This window comes from Corapipo altera, unplaced genomic scaffold (genome assembly GCF_003945725.1).
Source record: "Corapipo altera isolate COAL_440 unplaced genomic scaffold, ASM394572v1 50, whole genome shotgun sequence".
Taxonomy (NCBI): domain Eukaryota; kingdom Metazoa; phylum Chordata; class Aves; order Passeriformes; family Pipridae; genus Corapipo; species Corapipo altera.
Window position 1 is genome coordinate 5861402 of NW_020884889.1, and position 16703 is coordinate 5878104.

The 16703-nt window shown below is 40.5% G+C and overlaps 1 protein-coding gene across 1 annotated transcript in view; it reads left to right on the forward strand.

Annotated features, from left to right (window-relative positions):
- The window catches only part of AGBL1 (ATP/GTP binding protein like 1), a 248895-nt gene that overhangs the window by 37590 nt on the left and 194602 nt on the right, over positions 1 to 16703 (forward strand). Inside the window, exons 7-13 of the mRNA XM_027644667.1 lie at positions 763 to 836; positions 2907 to 3023; positions 4001 to 4602; positions 6220 to 6303; positions 7352 to 7441; positions 7730 to 7878; positions 11151 to 11238. Coding sequence (XP_027500468.1) covers positions 763 to 836; positions 2907 to 3023; positions 4001 to 4602; positions 6220 to 6303; positions 7352 to 7441; positions 7730 to 7878; positions 11151 to 11238 — 1204 coding nt within the window. The remainder of the gene's footprint in view (positions 1 to 762; positions 837 to 2906; positions 3024 to 4000; positions 4603 to 6219; positions 6304 to 7351; positions 7442 to 7729; positions 7879 to 11150; positions 11239 to 16703) is intronic.

Genomic DNA, 16703 nt, shown 5'->3' on the forward strand with positions numbered 1-16703 from the left:
TTAAAGAAGAATAAAAGGAGCGAAGAAAAATAAAAAGAAATTCTTCTATTATCCAAAAAAATAATGGAGCAGAGTGGGCATAGCAAAGGCTGGAAATGCCATTGATCCACAGCAACAGAGTGAGGCATAACTGTGCCTGTGCATGGTTGTATGGGAGAGGGAGAACTGCCCTGGAGCTTTTTCCTTAAAGAATTGTGGGAATTGTTATCCTTTTCACTTTCTAAAATAAAAGCAGATAGCAGTCATGCTCCATGAGTAGAAGATGTGAGCTCTTGTTGAAAAGCAGAACTCAAGTACAGGCAGAATAGCTACTCCCCAGAAAAGGAGAAACAGCAGGCTCCATGATACACACAAGCAATTTCTGTTGCATTCAGTTTCATGTGGAAGATGCTCAAATACTATAACAATCATAGCAGTAAAACACTCTAATCTAGATAATATAGATTAAGAACATCCTGTAATATCATTGCAGCCAAGCAGAAAATCTCTGTATTGCTTTGTAAAATGAGTTGGATCCATACCATGGGGACATTTGTCATGATTTTGAAGGGCAGTGTTTGAGTCCAAGGGAACAGAGCTGTAAAAACTGGATGATCTAGTGCCAAATTCAGAGATTAACAAATGAGATCTGCTTTAATCAGGGTTGTGGTGGGTTATAGAGTGTGTGGCACACACAGAAGAGTTTACATGTATTTCTCTGCAGGACATGAGAGGGATATTAGGTTGAACACCTTTGACTCTACCTCTTTTCTACTCCTGCAGGTGACTATGAAAGTGATGGAGAAGAAGAAGCTGAAAAAGACCTGGATAACGAGGATGGGGAGAGTAAGGAGGAAGTAGGTATATGAGCCATAGTTTCCATAATTATCTACATACTGGAAAGTAAAACTTTTCATTGTCCATTTTGACACTCTGAAAGATTATCTAAGCAGAGAATGTAGATGTGTGTGTGGTCCCGCATGAACACACTAAATGAATAATAGAAGGATATTTGAAAGAAGACAAGGACAAAGCATTGATTTTCATTAGAGTTCCCCGTGTTTATTTTATTCATTGCCATCTTCTTACCCAGGATGGTGTGGATTTGGTGACTTCTCTGTTCCTGCAGAGAGACTGACCAGCAACTATTAGAATCACATACACAGTCAGGGATAAATGGTGGATCTTTGATTCCTCTAGGTGTATGCCAGAAAAATGAAACTTACTCAGGAAAAATCGATTTATCACCTAGGAAAGACTAACCCTCTCTTTCTTCCCATATCAGATCATATTTGGCTGTGCACCCACACTAAGGAAAAGGTTAGTTATTTTAAGCCACAGCTGGGGCATTTGAACCTATATTCCTTCTTTATTTGATGCTCTACACAGACAAATAATACAATGAATTATTCCATACTTCCCTGAATTCTTCCCTTAGCATTATCCCTGCAATGACCTCACTGGCAAAAAACCCCCTACCAGCTGAGGATGAGAGTGCAAACCTTTTTCTTGTGAAAATACAAACAAGCTCATATGCAAATGTGAAGTACTGAATGCTGCTAATAAGTCTTATCCACCTAAAGTGGCTTGGGAAGGCGAAATAAAGAAATGAAGTTGCATATACAGTCTAATTAGATATGATTGAGACTTCTGTGAAAGGGTGTTCTCATTACTGCCCTGTCTTTTTCTCCTCAAGTATTAAACTGATGTCACCCAATGAAAAAAGGAAGTTAAAAAATCCCCCACACATTATCTGAGTGTCCTAACTTGCCCTTGTCTGGCTGTTTTTATCTGAATATTAGAGCTTGTCAAGATGTTCATTAGGAATAAGGTTCATAGTGAATTTATCTCCTTCTTTAATTAGTTATTCATTCAGAAACAGCTCCTATGCTTCTGAACTATTTCATTATTCATAAGGATTTACCAACTAGATGTAAGCAGTTTTGGGGTTTTTTTTTGCCTAAGAGCTTGTTCTGAACAGGAGTTTTAAATACTGTTTGTCTGGTGTGCTGGTCATATATCTTCCTTGAAAAATCTTGCTAGAGGGAAAGCAAGCATGGAATGGATAATGAACTTTCAGCTTACCTTTCTTTGTGTAAGATCTTTTGCACAATGTTTCCTGGTATTGATGTGGTTTACAAACATTTTCACAGCTACAAACACATATCCATGCATACAAGCAATAGCAACCGAACTGAAACTCAGTTCACGCTTCTCTCAGGAGCTGTTTAGACAGTTCTATGAAAATCAAAATCACCACATCAACCCTCTATTCTTTTCAGTCCAAATCTTCAGCAAGTTTGAAGCTATTTATGCATCAGTATGCTGTTAGTGGCAAATCCTTTTAACCTGACCTCACGCTCCTTGCAGCCCTTCATTGCCTTTTAACCTAGGCCCAAACACCAGTTCAGACTCTGCTTTGTGACACAGGTGTGACTTGGGGTTTGAAATGCCATGGACACTTGTGCATTCAGCCAATTTTACATTTTTCTTTCCATAACAGCTTCAGAAATTAGTCTGATTGTCAGGAGCAAATCACTTCTTTGATGGTATTTGGTGGAACATACTTAAAGACACGTGGAATTATTTGAATAATGATGTAGTGTAATGCCCCGTCATCAATGCCATGTCTCCATCCTTCCCTCCTGCCCCATCTTTTCCTGGTTTTTGGGGTTTGTTTTGTTGGTTTGGTCTTTGTTTGGTTTCTTGTTTGTTTGGTTTTGTTTTTTTTTTAATGCAATGACTGAATGTTTGACACAGTTTGGCCTTGGTTCTCATATCTAATACGGGTGAGGCTGCAAATCAATGCATAAGAACTTTCAACTCTGAAAGTTTCAGATCCTGTTCTTATCCCCATTTCACTGATGGTTGAGATCATCTTGTGGGGCATTTGTAATTTATGTGCTTTTCTAATTCTGCTTTTGTAGGATTATGATTTGGAGACAGATGTGAATAAATTGAGGTCAAGGCCAGTGCTTGACCGACCAGAGGAAGATCTTGGACAATATGAAGCAATGTGTCCAGAACTTTCCCATAATTTTCAGGTATGATCATAGTGAGGTTTCTTTTATTTATGAATATTCTAGAATTTAAGAAATACTTGAAAGGGAGCATTGACAAGTGATGACTAGACAAGGCTATTGGAAAAGGAAACCTGTAAGTCTTATAGGACTGGAAAACCAAAGATTATGACTTTTTACTATAGTTTATTGGTGTGAATCGTGAGTGATAAAGGGAATGATGTTCAATGCACATTTGTCTGGGTATAGATTAAGTAAGCACTGTTGAATCAATTGCCACATGAGAAATCTGTCAGATAATTTGTATCCTTGCTGGCAATTTCAACAGCAATATCAAGATCAGAATGAGATGTGGAAAATAAACACTGTCAACTAGTGGTTTGAAGGAAGAGGGGAAGATTGCACTGCCACTGAGTGAAATGAACAGTTCAAATATTTTTTCCTAATTCAGTCTGGGACAAAAAAATGGACTACTGCACTCATTACAAGTCTTGGAATTTAGGAGAGCTGAAAACCCTGATTCAAATATGAATCTGGAAAAGACCGCTGGTTTAATGTATCTCCTGTATACACAATATTGTTACATTGATTGTCACCATAAGTAGCCAAATGGGATTAAATTATACTCTTGTATGAAGGTGGAGTTTTGCATGACAGATTGGCTGCCTTTACCCCGCTGTAACATTTATATTTAAAAAAAATGCCTTGTAAAATATCTTCCCTTCTTTGTTAGAACAATTGGTTTCAGTTGAGTCATCTGCGTGAGTCATCTCTACTTGGATCCTTTCAGTTTCTCAGGACTTCTGTTGAAACAGCTTTGTGGATAGAGAAATGCTGGCAGGTGGTCCATGCACTGATTTTGTTCTGGTTGTTTTATTGGTTGAGTACTGTTTTGGGAGATGTGTAAATATTTCCTCTTTTCTTCCTTGAAAGGTTTCCTCTGGAAGGAGGAACAATCTGTCTTTACTTTCTTTTAATTCCTTTGCTTTTTAAACCTAAAGGAGCTTGAATTGGAGTCTGAGGAAGAGAAGAGCTTGAAGGACAGGACTGAGAGTCTTCACTCTGGTCCTTCTCATTTCATTCCAAGTGCTACTTCTGTGAAACATCCAAACTGCAGATGGAGAAACCAAAGTGTCACAGAGATGGGACTAGATCCTGGGGAACAGGATTTCAAAGTTCCACTGCAGAGCTGGAGAAAGAAGGAGGAATGCAGATGGGATCAGAATGATGAAAAGAGAGACATTGCAGAAGCAGCCCAGGATACAGACTCCTGTGAAGAGGAAGATGCAGCCAGAAGTCATGTGCTTGCTTTGCGCCCTCTCCCAAAAGATGCTGCTTGGTACAAAAAACGGTTTTACCCTCACTGTGAGGCCTCAATCAATCCTAGTCCTGGAGGGAGGCTGGAGAGCTCAGACATAGTGAGAAATCTTCTGGAGAAACACCAAGGGGATGTCCTATTCCACAGCCCTCGCTTCTACACAGCCAGGGCCAAATGTGTTAAGTCCATACCAGGTTACAGAGACTTGGCATTTCCCGATTTCTGGGGTCACCAGCCACCTCCTCACAGCAAGCCCATGTTGGAGCGCAAGCAGGGAGTTCAAAGGTGATTGTGCTTTCATAAAACTACCACACTGAGAGTTCTCCAGCTCAAAGCTGTCTTATGTAGAATCTAACATTTCTGAATGTCTTAGGAAGTTATAGAACAAATTTTTGGCTACCCGATCATTTGCCTCAAGGCCAAACAGCAGGATGACCTTATCTAGGTCTTCCTCCTGAGGAAGGGGAATTAGCATCTCCCTGGATTAGGAACAGGATTAGGAATCAGCAAGCCTATTCCCTACCTTTGACACGGACTTCCTCTGTGTCAGTGGGTAAGCTGTGCATTATCTGTGTTCTTTTCTTTGTCTCATAGACCAAGGTGGAAGTGGCAACCCTGGGGAGACATATTTATGGTTTCTGTGAATCCATACTCACCTATCTAGTATTTCAAATTGTTATTGATTAAACCAGTTATTGATAAATGCATTGATATAGTGATGTTTGTGACAGGACTCAGCTGCTCAAAGTTCTGATATACATTTACTAGCGGCTTTTCATTAAAGCAACCAGACCAAGACCCACAGTATGCTGTGAATCTGTGTCCTTGCTAGAACACAAATGAGAACAAGCCCATTTTAGAGATGAAGAAGACTCTGTGTCCTTTCAGGATACATTTTTATGCTCAATCTTGCTCTTTACCCAGCCACCTTTAGTGCTTGCAATATTGGGTCCCATCTGGCTCCTTTGAGGGAAAATCCTTTCTGTCCTCTCAGAAAAGACCTCTCATTTTATTTAGGTGCTCAGATGAGTGGGAAGCTGTGTTTTGAAACTGTACTGGGAGAGGAAGCTCTTATAACCACAGTTTCGTTTGTTCCATGTGTGGCTGTGTGGAATGACCTTACATTTCTTTTTAGTGGTATAGGGAATTATTATCAGATAGCAAAGAGGCTGGATTCTGTGCTAAACTTTAGAGCTGATCAACACTAATCAAATGTTTTTTGTGAAGAACACTGATTTCTGATCTCTAGAGAGAATGATTCTTTCTGCAGCAAATACAAAAGCTAGAGATCTTATTTAGAGGCAAAATCACTCTACCATTTTCTTGCACTGTTGCTCTAAAAGCTTTGCTTTTATGGCTACAACAACATGTGTAACTGCACAGCTGAAATGGGAACTAATCATGACGTACTTCAGGGCATAACATGATTGCTTCAAAGGTCAGGAAGAAAATCTGGTATTCCATATTTGATCATCTTTAGGGATTAGAGAAACTCCGTTTAAATAGTAGAAATCAGCTCGACTTAAAGTCAAGATTCCCTTTGAGTCAGACTAGTAGGTTTATAAGTTATGGCAGATATTTCCTCACAGGGCAAGACTGGCCACTTGGGAGGTTGGCCTTGAGTAGGAAGAACAGGGGATAAATCAAAATTGACACAATACTACAGAGAATAGAAATTTTTCAGAATCAGTCATTTAACCCAAAAGGCAACTTGTAATGGGAATGGAGCAGATGCATTCTCATGGTGGGAAAAGATAAAGTTCACCTGGAATTAGCATATGGAAGTCCTTCCTTACCAGTCCTTGAAAAGAATTTCCGAAGACTCTTCATATTACTTCTAGAAGAATCTACTATATTGAGATTTATCAGTGTCATTACAATTTACTGCTTTCTTTCTCCTAGGGACAAAGTCCTAGATGATGTTCGCCGCCTAATCCAGCCGGGTGATGTGATCGGCAGAACTGTGTTTGATTTGGATGAGCCCAGGTGGGTAACTACAACTGAGCACTGTAACCAGGGGCACTGTCAGTGCTGGGTGGGGTGGTGAGCTCAGTTCACTTGTACAGCTCTGAGAAAGGTAAAGAAGAAATAACACAGGAGCTAAAGCCCCAGTTGAGAAAATATCTAGGAGGAGTAGGTTCCTTGTACGTGACTCCATGGAAAGGATTTGTTGTGGAAGTCAGTGGAGCAGAAAAGCCTCAAAACTTTTAGACAGAGCAAGAGAATCCATCCATCAATGAGACTGTATGGTGTCCCTGGATATGTCTGCATTGCATGTAATGATTTGGAACAGAGATGGGCAGACTGGTGCTGGGGATTATACCAGTTTCTCTGCAGCCTGAAGCAGCATTTCCCACCAAGTGTCTGCACAGCCAGTGTCATGGGCTGTAGATGTACTCTATTTTATAAGTGTGACACTCACAAAAGTCTTCTGAAAACCACACACCTGGCCTTGGGAACTACTTTAAGTGCTCAACTATGGTCAGCAATAGTGGTCTTTGAGACATAGCGCAGGGCAGTTGAGAGGGTCCCAAATATGAAGAAGTTGCATTCAGAGGAAGGATGAATGAATTGGAGAACATTCTTTAGATGAAAAAAAGATGAAGGACAGTTTGAGGTAGGAGAAAGTTGTGAAGTTGTTTAAGATTAACTTACAGATTTCTAAGCTATAGGAGAAGAAAACTATATAGATGAGGGAAGAGTAAATGTGTAGTAATTGTATAAAGCTGCCTTCTGCAATTAATGAATTAACAGGAATAGCCCAGTGGGAAAGTAGTTGGAATAAAGAAAGCAAACATGAACTGTGACAAAAAGGAGTATTGGGAAAAGGAAAGATGTGATTTAGAATTACCAAGCAAGAGTAGAGAGGAAAGGTGTATCAGATAGGAGGATTATGGATTTGCTCACCTCTTGCTACTACCCAGGGTCCTGCTTATTAGAGAAATTATTTAAGCCTATTATAGCATACAAAAGGTGCTGGGGAAAGCTTGTCTTTGAAGCAATCTGCTATAAGTGTCCTTGCTTTGTTTTACAGCAGTTGCTCAAGCCCAGGTGCTCCAGGTTGTCTGACATTCTTCTCCAAGTTTGAATCGGGAAACCTTCGCAAAGCCATCCAAGTGCGTGAGTAAGTACAGCTGGAGCAGATGTGTCCCAGCCTGCCTTCTGCTGCAACCACAGCATGGAATGGTGGTGTTCTCCTGGGTTTGGAAAGGGTCAGCCAGGAAAACAGGTGATATGGCACAGAGCTAATCATGCCTTCCAACACTTAAATGTCAGGAAAGCAACAGGAGTAAGAAAACAGAGCTCAAAATGTTTTGACAAGACCAATACAGTGTGTATAGCCTGTTGTCAGCACATTCACTGGCAGACATGGGGTGTTTATGGCCACTGTTTTTTCTATGTTTTTTAATAGGTTTGAGTATGACTTAATTATGAATGCAGATGTCAACAGCAACCAGCATCACCAGTGGTTCTACTTCGAAGTCCGTGACATGAAGTTAGCAGTTCCCTATCGCTTCAACATTATCAACTGTGAGAAGTTCAATAGCCAGTTTAATTATGGTATGAGTCCTTGGGGAATTGGGGTGGCCTTCTGTTCACAAGAATATCTTTGTAATGCCAGAAAGGCTTTAAACTTTCCATGTCTATAAGTATAGGGAGACTGTAAATTTAATCTTATCTGCCCTGAAATACACTGAAAGAGTCACTTCAGATTTGGCAAAGTACCTTTGTCTATCCTCAGGAGGACTGGGGAATAAACTGAATATTGAGACCTGGGAGAGGGTTCGTGGGGGAAAAAAATTGTCACTGCTGTGTTTATAGATCAGAACTGAGGAAGAATGGCACTAGAGTTGAGAGAGGTGTGGGGAAAAAAGACAATCTGTTGGAACTGAATGAACAGCATAGGATTGGAAAGTACTTGTAAGATTTAAGTAAATGTGATAATCCTCAAACAAATATTCATGTTTCTTTGGGTTTATCCAGAAAGACATCTATGACTTCAGACCTACTAAAACTTCTGTTGATATTAATGATGATAGAAAATTCTGTTCCTTGCTGTCTTTGAGCTCCTGTCACAGTCCGTGGTTCAGGAGAAAAGCAGCATTGCTCAGAAATAGGCAGGGCAAATCTCAGCTTTCAATACTGATTTTAGAAGAGAAGTTATTTCTTCTGCATGGAGACTGGATTGAATTGTTAGCTGGCATAGGTTGGGGTGTTTTTTATTTGTTTCCATGGAGCTCTGTTAATTTACACCAGCTCAAGACCTGACTCAGAATGTTTAATAAGTCCATAATATCGGACTTTGCATTCCTCTGAAGCCCTGTGACTACAGCCTTTAGCATCACCAGGACAACTCTCTCAAGATCAATGTACCTAAAACAAATAGCATTAGGAGCTGGAATCACTTGTCACTTGTATGTTTGAAACTGGCTGAAGGAGTGGCATGATGAATTATAAGGCATTTGATCTTTAACCCTAAGGGCTGAGGTTCAAATATTCATATAAATCCCAAGTGAAAATTATTTCTTTTTGTCATCTTATACTACTTCCCTGAATTACCAAACAATTCAGAGTGGTGTGTCTGTTAGGAGCCTAAAAATGAAGTATGTTGATGTCCTACTGTAAGTATAACCCCTGATGCAGCCACTGGTGCCTTCACAGCCAGAAATTCAGGCTATTATTTATGGAAAGTTGTTTGTTATCTGCTAGTTTGGCTGTTGTCAGCATTTATGGTCTCATTTTGTGTACCTGAAATTGTACATGACTCACATGTTCAAGCATGCAATGAGAAATATATTTGGAAGAGAAATGTGAAAATACCATCTGGAGTAAGGAGGGAGGCTAAGCCCTGTCTCACTTTTGGATGGCTTGTACATGGGATTGGCTATCAAACAAATCTTCTGTGGGTTACTTCTGCTGCTCTGAGCGGGCAGTGAAGCTCCAGCTTTTCTGGCTTGGCTGAGTGAGACTCACTACCCCTTCCAGCACATGCATAACATTTACACAGACCATTGCTGTTTATTTGCCACATTCCCTCTACACTTTTCCTGGGCTTATGCCCACACTATATTACTAAAAGCCTCCAGTTGCGATGTAGTGGCAAAGTGCCCTGGGTGGCAACTCCTGGTTACTCGTCTGGTTTGATTTTTCCTTTTTTCTCTTGGTTAGATGGCACTGTGTGACTTTCAAACCAGAAAAAGAATACTCAGTGAAACAGTTGTGGCCAGGAGCAGAGCAAGTCAGGAGGTGCAGCCTCTACCTCTCTCCTCCCCTCTTTTTCACTGACTTACTTTACCATGGGAAATAATGGGATTTCATCTGAAGCCTGATTTCAGTTTGTTTTCTAAAATTGAACATTTCCATAGGGAAATTGGGAAGGAAAAACTGATTTATTTTACTTTTTTTAATTAAAATGAGATGGTAGACTAGTATCAACCACTGCTCTGAGGTAGTTTGTGGCCTTTGGACGCAGAGAGAAGGGCAGGAGATGGCATTTGGGACGTTGAGAGCCCTGAATACCCTGAGCCCCACATATCTTGTCTGATAAACTGGGCATCTGGACAGGTCTGTGACCCCCAAAACTTGCTGTGGCCCATGTCCTGGAACCAAACACAATTGTTTCTTGTATGTGACTCAGGGCACTGATTCAGGAAACGGAAATATAGAGGTTACTCCTGGGTGTAGGTGAGTTAGTGCCACCCCACAGCACAGCCAAATAAGAGCTGGAAAGGCATTGCTGCTGATACACTTCCTGGCTCTGAAAGTGTTGGAGAATTTAACACAGAAACCCAAAGGAAGAAGAGAACTGAATAGCTGCTTATGGAAATATGTCATCAGTATTAATGATTTTCAAGCATCACCTCCTCCCAGCACAAGAACAGCCAAGAGAAGGCTCAGGGGGCAACTTATCAACATGCAAAAATACTTGAAAGGGCATTTTTCTCTTTCTTAAATACTCTTCCACAGAAGTGCTGCCAGCAACCATTGCTGTGCTCAGCTGTGACTGTGCTGGGTCCACTGGAGCTGGCTGGCAGCATCCATCCCTGCAGCCCCCAGCCCCTCACCAGGGACATGCCAAGCAGAGAGCTTTGCTGTGAGGGCAGCATCCTCACCGTGCCTGTGAAAGAGCAGGCAGGTGTGTACAGCAAAGGAATTTGATTCAAAAAACTCCCTGCAGATGGGCTGGCTTCATGGAGCTGTGAGTAATGTGTACACAACTCAGATCAGAGGCAGCCTGGTACCTCGGGGCACAAAATTTTGGAGGTCAGGAAGGAGTCATCCTCTGGGATAATATGGTACGAAGATGGATGCTATTGTTATCAGCATTTATGACACATAGAGGTTATTGAGGTCTAATAGTAATTTTAAAGCCTTCTAGTTTTGCTTGCTGTTTTCTGAAGGTAGGGTATTGGATGCACCACTGATCTTTAAGGCTGTGGTAGGATTAAGAGTTCAATACTAGTGCAGCCAAGCATAAAATATTGCACTAACCAAATTAAGGATCTTGTTGATGCCTTGATTCTTATTCTTTTCTTTCCTTTCCTTTCCTTTCCTCTGTTTTTAAACAGAATGAACTCTCCTTTGCGGAGAGTAGGATAATTTATTTTTTAATAAACTCCATTGAGCTCATTTCTTCTGGAGGTGCTTTTTGTACAGACATAGCTATATCAGAACAAAGCACAGGGCTTTGGGAATGTATTTACTTTGCATAAACTATCTGCAGAGAAAGCACTGGCAAAATATTGTTGCTTCTTGTTTAGCCTTTCCCTTCCCACTTCTGTCTTTTCCAGCCAGGGAAGTCATATCAATTGAAAATATCTTGTTTTATTTAGGTATGCAGCCGGTCATGTACTCAGTGAAGGAAGCTCTCCAGGGCAGGCCTCGCTGGATTCGGGCAGGCCATGATATCTGCTACTACAAGTAAGTGTGCTTTTGGTGAATAATCTGTGCCTTCCTTCCTCCACTGTTTCCCTACTGTTAACTGTACTGATGTCACGAACCTCTCACCACCAGTACTCCTCGTTCCAAATGTCTCTAAATTGGTGCTGGGTCAATGTGTTATGTGCTTCCACCTTCAGAAAATAGCTCCCGGTGAGATCTCAATATTAGATGCCAGGGGAGAAACAGGGCATGTGCAGAATTCACTTCCCTAGGAGGAAGGAGGTGGAAAGGGGATGGGAAGTGCTCAAACTTTGCTGGTGCAGCCAGGAATAGAAGGAAGCTTAACCCACTAAAGTAGCAAAGTTGGCTTTTCCCCCTGTCCATGAAGGAATGAGCTATATGGGATCATTGTTTTTCTGTTGCACACACTGACTTTTGTAAGAGATGTAGGAGCTGAGGAGGTAAAGAAGGGGTTAGATATACACAGGGTTCTGTGGGAAGGGGTGTATATGTACATGCACTATATACACCTATATAATTATATATGAAGAAATAGCCATATACAAATTCATGTTTGTCTGTGAATTTATACCTTAGTATCTTCATGACCTTCCCTTCTGCTCCAAGCATCCTAGAAGGCAAATTGATCTGTGGACCATTCTGATTGGCACCATATAGACCCTGTCCTGACAGCAGGAACAGTAGGGATTAGTCTTACTATCCTATGGGAAGTTTTGTCTTTCTACTGGGTCAGGCAACAGTGATGTAAAGAAGGACTCACCAGCTCAGTGCTGATATTTATGCAAGTTCCCTGTTTCAGGCTGCTTTTGCAGTGTGCCAGAGCCTTAGAAGAAAAATACTCGATCAGTCTCATCTTTAACTTGTATCTGAGCTGGAGCTTGACTCATGTGAGACATTCTCACTCAGGTTTCTCATTTTCATGCAGAAAACTGATCCCTGATTCATCCTGCTTATTACAGTCAAAGGAGACAAGCGTAGAGCTTCGTGTTTAGTAGGCTGAATGCACTCTGTTTTATTTTCTCAAGGCTTCCAAAATGTTATCCACTATGCTATTTATTTTAAAAATGACGAGTAAAAGGGTTTTCAGGACTAGCTTAATTGGTATGTTTTGGATTAGAATATGTGTGCAGAGTTGAAGGCTGGGGAAAAGAATAGAACAAGCAGGAAAATTACAGGTATGAGTAAATGTATTTGGCTGAATGCCTGTGAGTGGGATGTCTGGGAATGATGTAGCCTGGGGCGCTGTAAGCAGGAAGACCTGCAATGGAAAAAAGAGGTTGTATGTTGAGGATGAACAGTTATGGGTGAAGCTCACATACTGTGTAATCAAACACTGCAACTTTTGTTGTTAATTAATTATTTTTTCCTTGCTGTACCTGTCATGACCTGAAAGCTGGGTCTGAGAATGCTTGAGTGACACATTTTCCCTTTCTTTCTTTTGTTCTTCTAATTATTTTTTTCTACCATGATTCCTATTCACCACTTTGCATCACTAGTTTCTCAGTCTCTCAGGATGCTGTAAGTGCTGCATTAGGCACTATATAAACAAGCCAAAGTCTGATTCTTGCCACTAATACCTCGCAGTTGAAGCTCAGAGTTTGGGCCACCTGGTGACTGCAGACAGGGAAATACAAGAAAACAGAAAGGTGTTAACAGAATTAATGATCATAAATGCCTGGCGTGGTAAATGGGGCTCAGGAAAAAGGTGAACTTTTCTGATGTTCTAAATGGTACTCCTTTCTTCATTAATTCTTGTGGTGAGGCTGATTTTGGAAACTGTTGTGAAACAATGGGATTTCTCTTTGTTAGAAATGGTATTTGTGTTATGTTCAGAGGTGGCTGTGTTCACAAGTGGGTTTGATGAGACAATAAACCCAAACAAAGACAGTGGGCTGCCTTCTAGAAGTAGCAGAGCCTCAAACTTGTGTTGACACCAAAAAAATTCGAGGTTGTCCCAATCTCTGTAGCAATCTTTTTCTTTTTTTTTTTCTTTTCTTTTTTTTGGGGGAAGTGGGCTGAAGGCTCAGGTTATCCTCTCTCAACCTGGAATCTGTCTACAGCAATTTGAGTAACTGTTTTATTTTGTTTCAGGTATTCTTCACTAACCTTCCTTCAGCTAATCTTAAACTTTTCTACCTCAAGAACTAATGTAGTGTGGTGCAGTGGCTTCCCTTTACATGCCTGTAATCTCTGGTTTCTCTGAGTATGAGCTTCTGGTTGTACAGACTTTACACACTGAATACCCAAGCAGTGGCTTCCCATGTCATGAACAAGGCAGCTATTGTGCAGTGATTAAACAGCAGCTGACTTCCAAGATTAAACCATGATTGTACAATTAAGCCTGTAATTAGATTCCTGTTCTGAATATATGAGAGAATAATTTTATTGATTTGGAATATTCTGTGTCTTCTAGCTGTGCATTAAATTATATGTCAACATAATCATCTAGGATAACTATACTTCTGTTGTCTCTCATAATTGTTTGTCCAAGTTTTCACATATTTTTGTATATACAAGAATGTGCACATACACATATATATGCACTTTCACCTCTGTTGAAACTCTAACTTTTTTTCCAGTGATTATAAAAGAGATTCCCTGTCATGAGAAGTTGTATGGGGGAGGGAATGTGAAGATAGTGTGTTTGGGGGTTCTCAGATGAGGAAGAAATGGGATTGCTATAGAGATATCATGCTGACAGTGTTTTGGGGAACAAGCTCATTTCATTTCCATTCTCCCTGGTCACAGGTATCCTGGGGTGAGAGTGCACATTTTGATGGGAACCTCATCTAATTACTTTTACCAGGAGTTATTCATAAACCAGGAGTTCTTCATAAATATGAGAAAAGAGTGATATACTTACAAAAATACAGAGGAACTCAAAGATGCCCTTAATTGCTTTTGCAGCAGGGCCTTTACTGAGAGACACCTCTGAGTTGAAGGACAATGGGAGGAAAGGCTCATTGGTGAGATGTCTGGGTGAAGTAGGTTGGCTTCTCTTTGTCATTCATCTTCCCTGAAGATGGGATAGTTCACTCATAAAGATGAATGTTGTGGCACAGCTGTGTCATTGTGTACCTTTCTCATATGTCTCACAAGAGTTTTTATGTTATGGAGAATATTAGCAGAGCTCTTGTCAAAAAGAAGCTGAGTGACACTTCTGCTCTATTTTATTGCCTCTCTGTGAAATGACGCGATACACCCATGGTAAATAGTTGCAGTTACTATAAGATCATCTAATTCTCTTGCTGTCTTGGCAGCTTTTGTGCACTGAATAATATTCCTTTCTGGAAAAGTATTTAAGGAACAATGGCAGCTGAATGCTGAATTGGTGACAATGTGCTTGTGCCTTTGGTTTCATCACTCATTCTAAGCATATTATCTAACTTCCAGCTTTTTCAGACAATAGTCAGTTCATGGATGGTAATGAGGTACATGGAGTGTTTTGTTCTCACTTCACCACTAAAAACTTGGCTGTTTAGTGATCTTAATGGTGTCAGAACTAGGTCTTCTCTTTTCAGCATCTTTATAATCACATTAGATGAAATAATCATCGTAACATTAGCAGGTCACCTCTCAGCTCTAATGAGATCTGTGAGACGGCTGAGAAACCAGTCTCACTTTGAGAGCACCTGGCCTTTGCAATATGATTGAACACCTTAACAGAAAGATGGCTGTCGGAATATTATAATTCCACTGGGATTCTGCCTGAACTCTTGACAACAAAAATGCCTCAACATGGATTTGGCCCCTGAAAAGGAACTCGTCTTGTGCATTTTCCAGTTTCCAGTGTGGCAGATCCCAAAATAACAGCTATGCCAAATGAATTGTAAAATACAGCTTTTTATTGTATGAATGAGGGTATTACTAAAGTGTATTGCACTTAATAGCCACACTTAGAGCTATAAGGAGATCAGGAGACATAAAATGGGGACCCCAAACTCTAGGTGGGAAGTATTTTGTACCAAGGGAATGCATCAGCAGGTTAGAAGTGATAAACATTTTCAAAGCAGTTAGTTTTGAAATGGCCCGGAAAAATAGAATATTGATACTTTCTTTGGCCGTTTTAGTCTAGGCCAATAAATGCCACATTCCATCACCTAGCAGTGCTTTTTACCATGCTGCAGATTAGAAGTCTAAAGAAGAGATGGCCAAGAGATACTGTTCCCGAATAGTTTGGTGCTTTTGAATTCCTCAGTTACAATTCAGTCCTTTCCTGCCTGCATCTTTGTCCAAGTTGCTTCACCTGCCTGTCTCTGTTTTCCCATCTGTAAAGGGTGGAAAATTAGAGTCACTTATCTGCCACCCAAAGAATGGAAATAGATAAATGGGAAGCACATTTTAATTAGATAATGTTTGCAAAGATCTTTTAAGCACAAAAAATTATTGTGCAGAGTAAGTGATAAGTAGCATTATAATTATTATTAATTAACTTTTCATCACAGCTATGCTGGAAACATACTACCTGTACATTTTTTCTGAAGAAGAACAGCAAGCAAAGTGATTTCACTATTGCAAAGTGACTGAAAGGCACAGTAGATACAGCTTGCATGCTCATTGAGAAAACCACACTTTGGTCTTATTTTTTCTTTCCAATAATCAGTGTGTTTAGCTTCTAGAGAACATGAGAGACTTCCAACATTTTTTTTGAAAGAGAAGACAAATAAGGTAGTGAGAAGCAGATTTTGCCAGGGTCTTTTTTCCTTCCCTTTTCCTTGATTTTTGCTTTAGGCTCCATGCTGATATTGTAGGGTGTTGTGATGAAAAAATGGTGAGGATCAAAAAAAAACATCAATCCGGTGGAGGAAAAAGGAAGCAATAGAACCATTTTGGCTTGATAGCAGTAGGAGGAGAGGGAGGCAAAGAGGAAAAATGCTATTTTTTGGGGGTTTCTTTTAAAAATATTCAGAGCTACTACTTTGTATAATGGATTGTGAGGAGACCAGATTATATGCAGTAAAGTACCATGATCATTTACACTGCTTACACAGGGAGTTTTTTCTTCGTAATGCATGAGTGAAGAATGTTGAAGCCTCCCAAAGCCACCAATAAACTTCCTGTTTCTGCCAGATATTTTGCTATAGACTGAAGCAGGTGTCAAGAAGTGATTCAAAAGCCTGGAGATGTTGTTTCTGGGTGGGTAGTAAGGTGGAACAGCAGAGACACTCAGAACAAGAATGAAATGTACTGTTAAGCAGTGCTGTGAGAATTCTGTGCATCAGTACCCATAAGATCATGTGATCTGAGTGGGCAGGAGTAAGGACCATTGACTATCAGTGTAGCATCAAGGTCAGAGGTGTCTGGTGCTGCAAAACCTCAGGGTTAAGTGGCCATTTTAGGCAGGAGAGACACTTTTGGCTTCAGAATTACAGAATATAGAGGGAGAAGCCTTTACTGGAGCATCACATGTGGGAATAATGTGTATGTAAGACATTTAGGCAGTATCTGCCTTCAAAGACCTGCTTCCTCCCAGTGTGAATTTG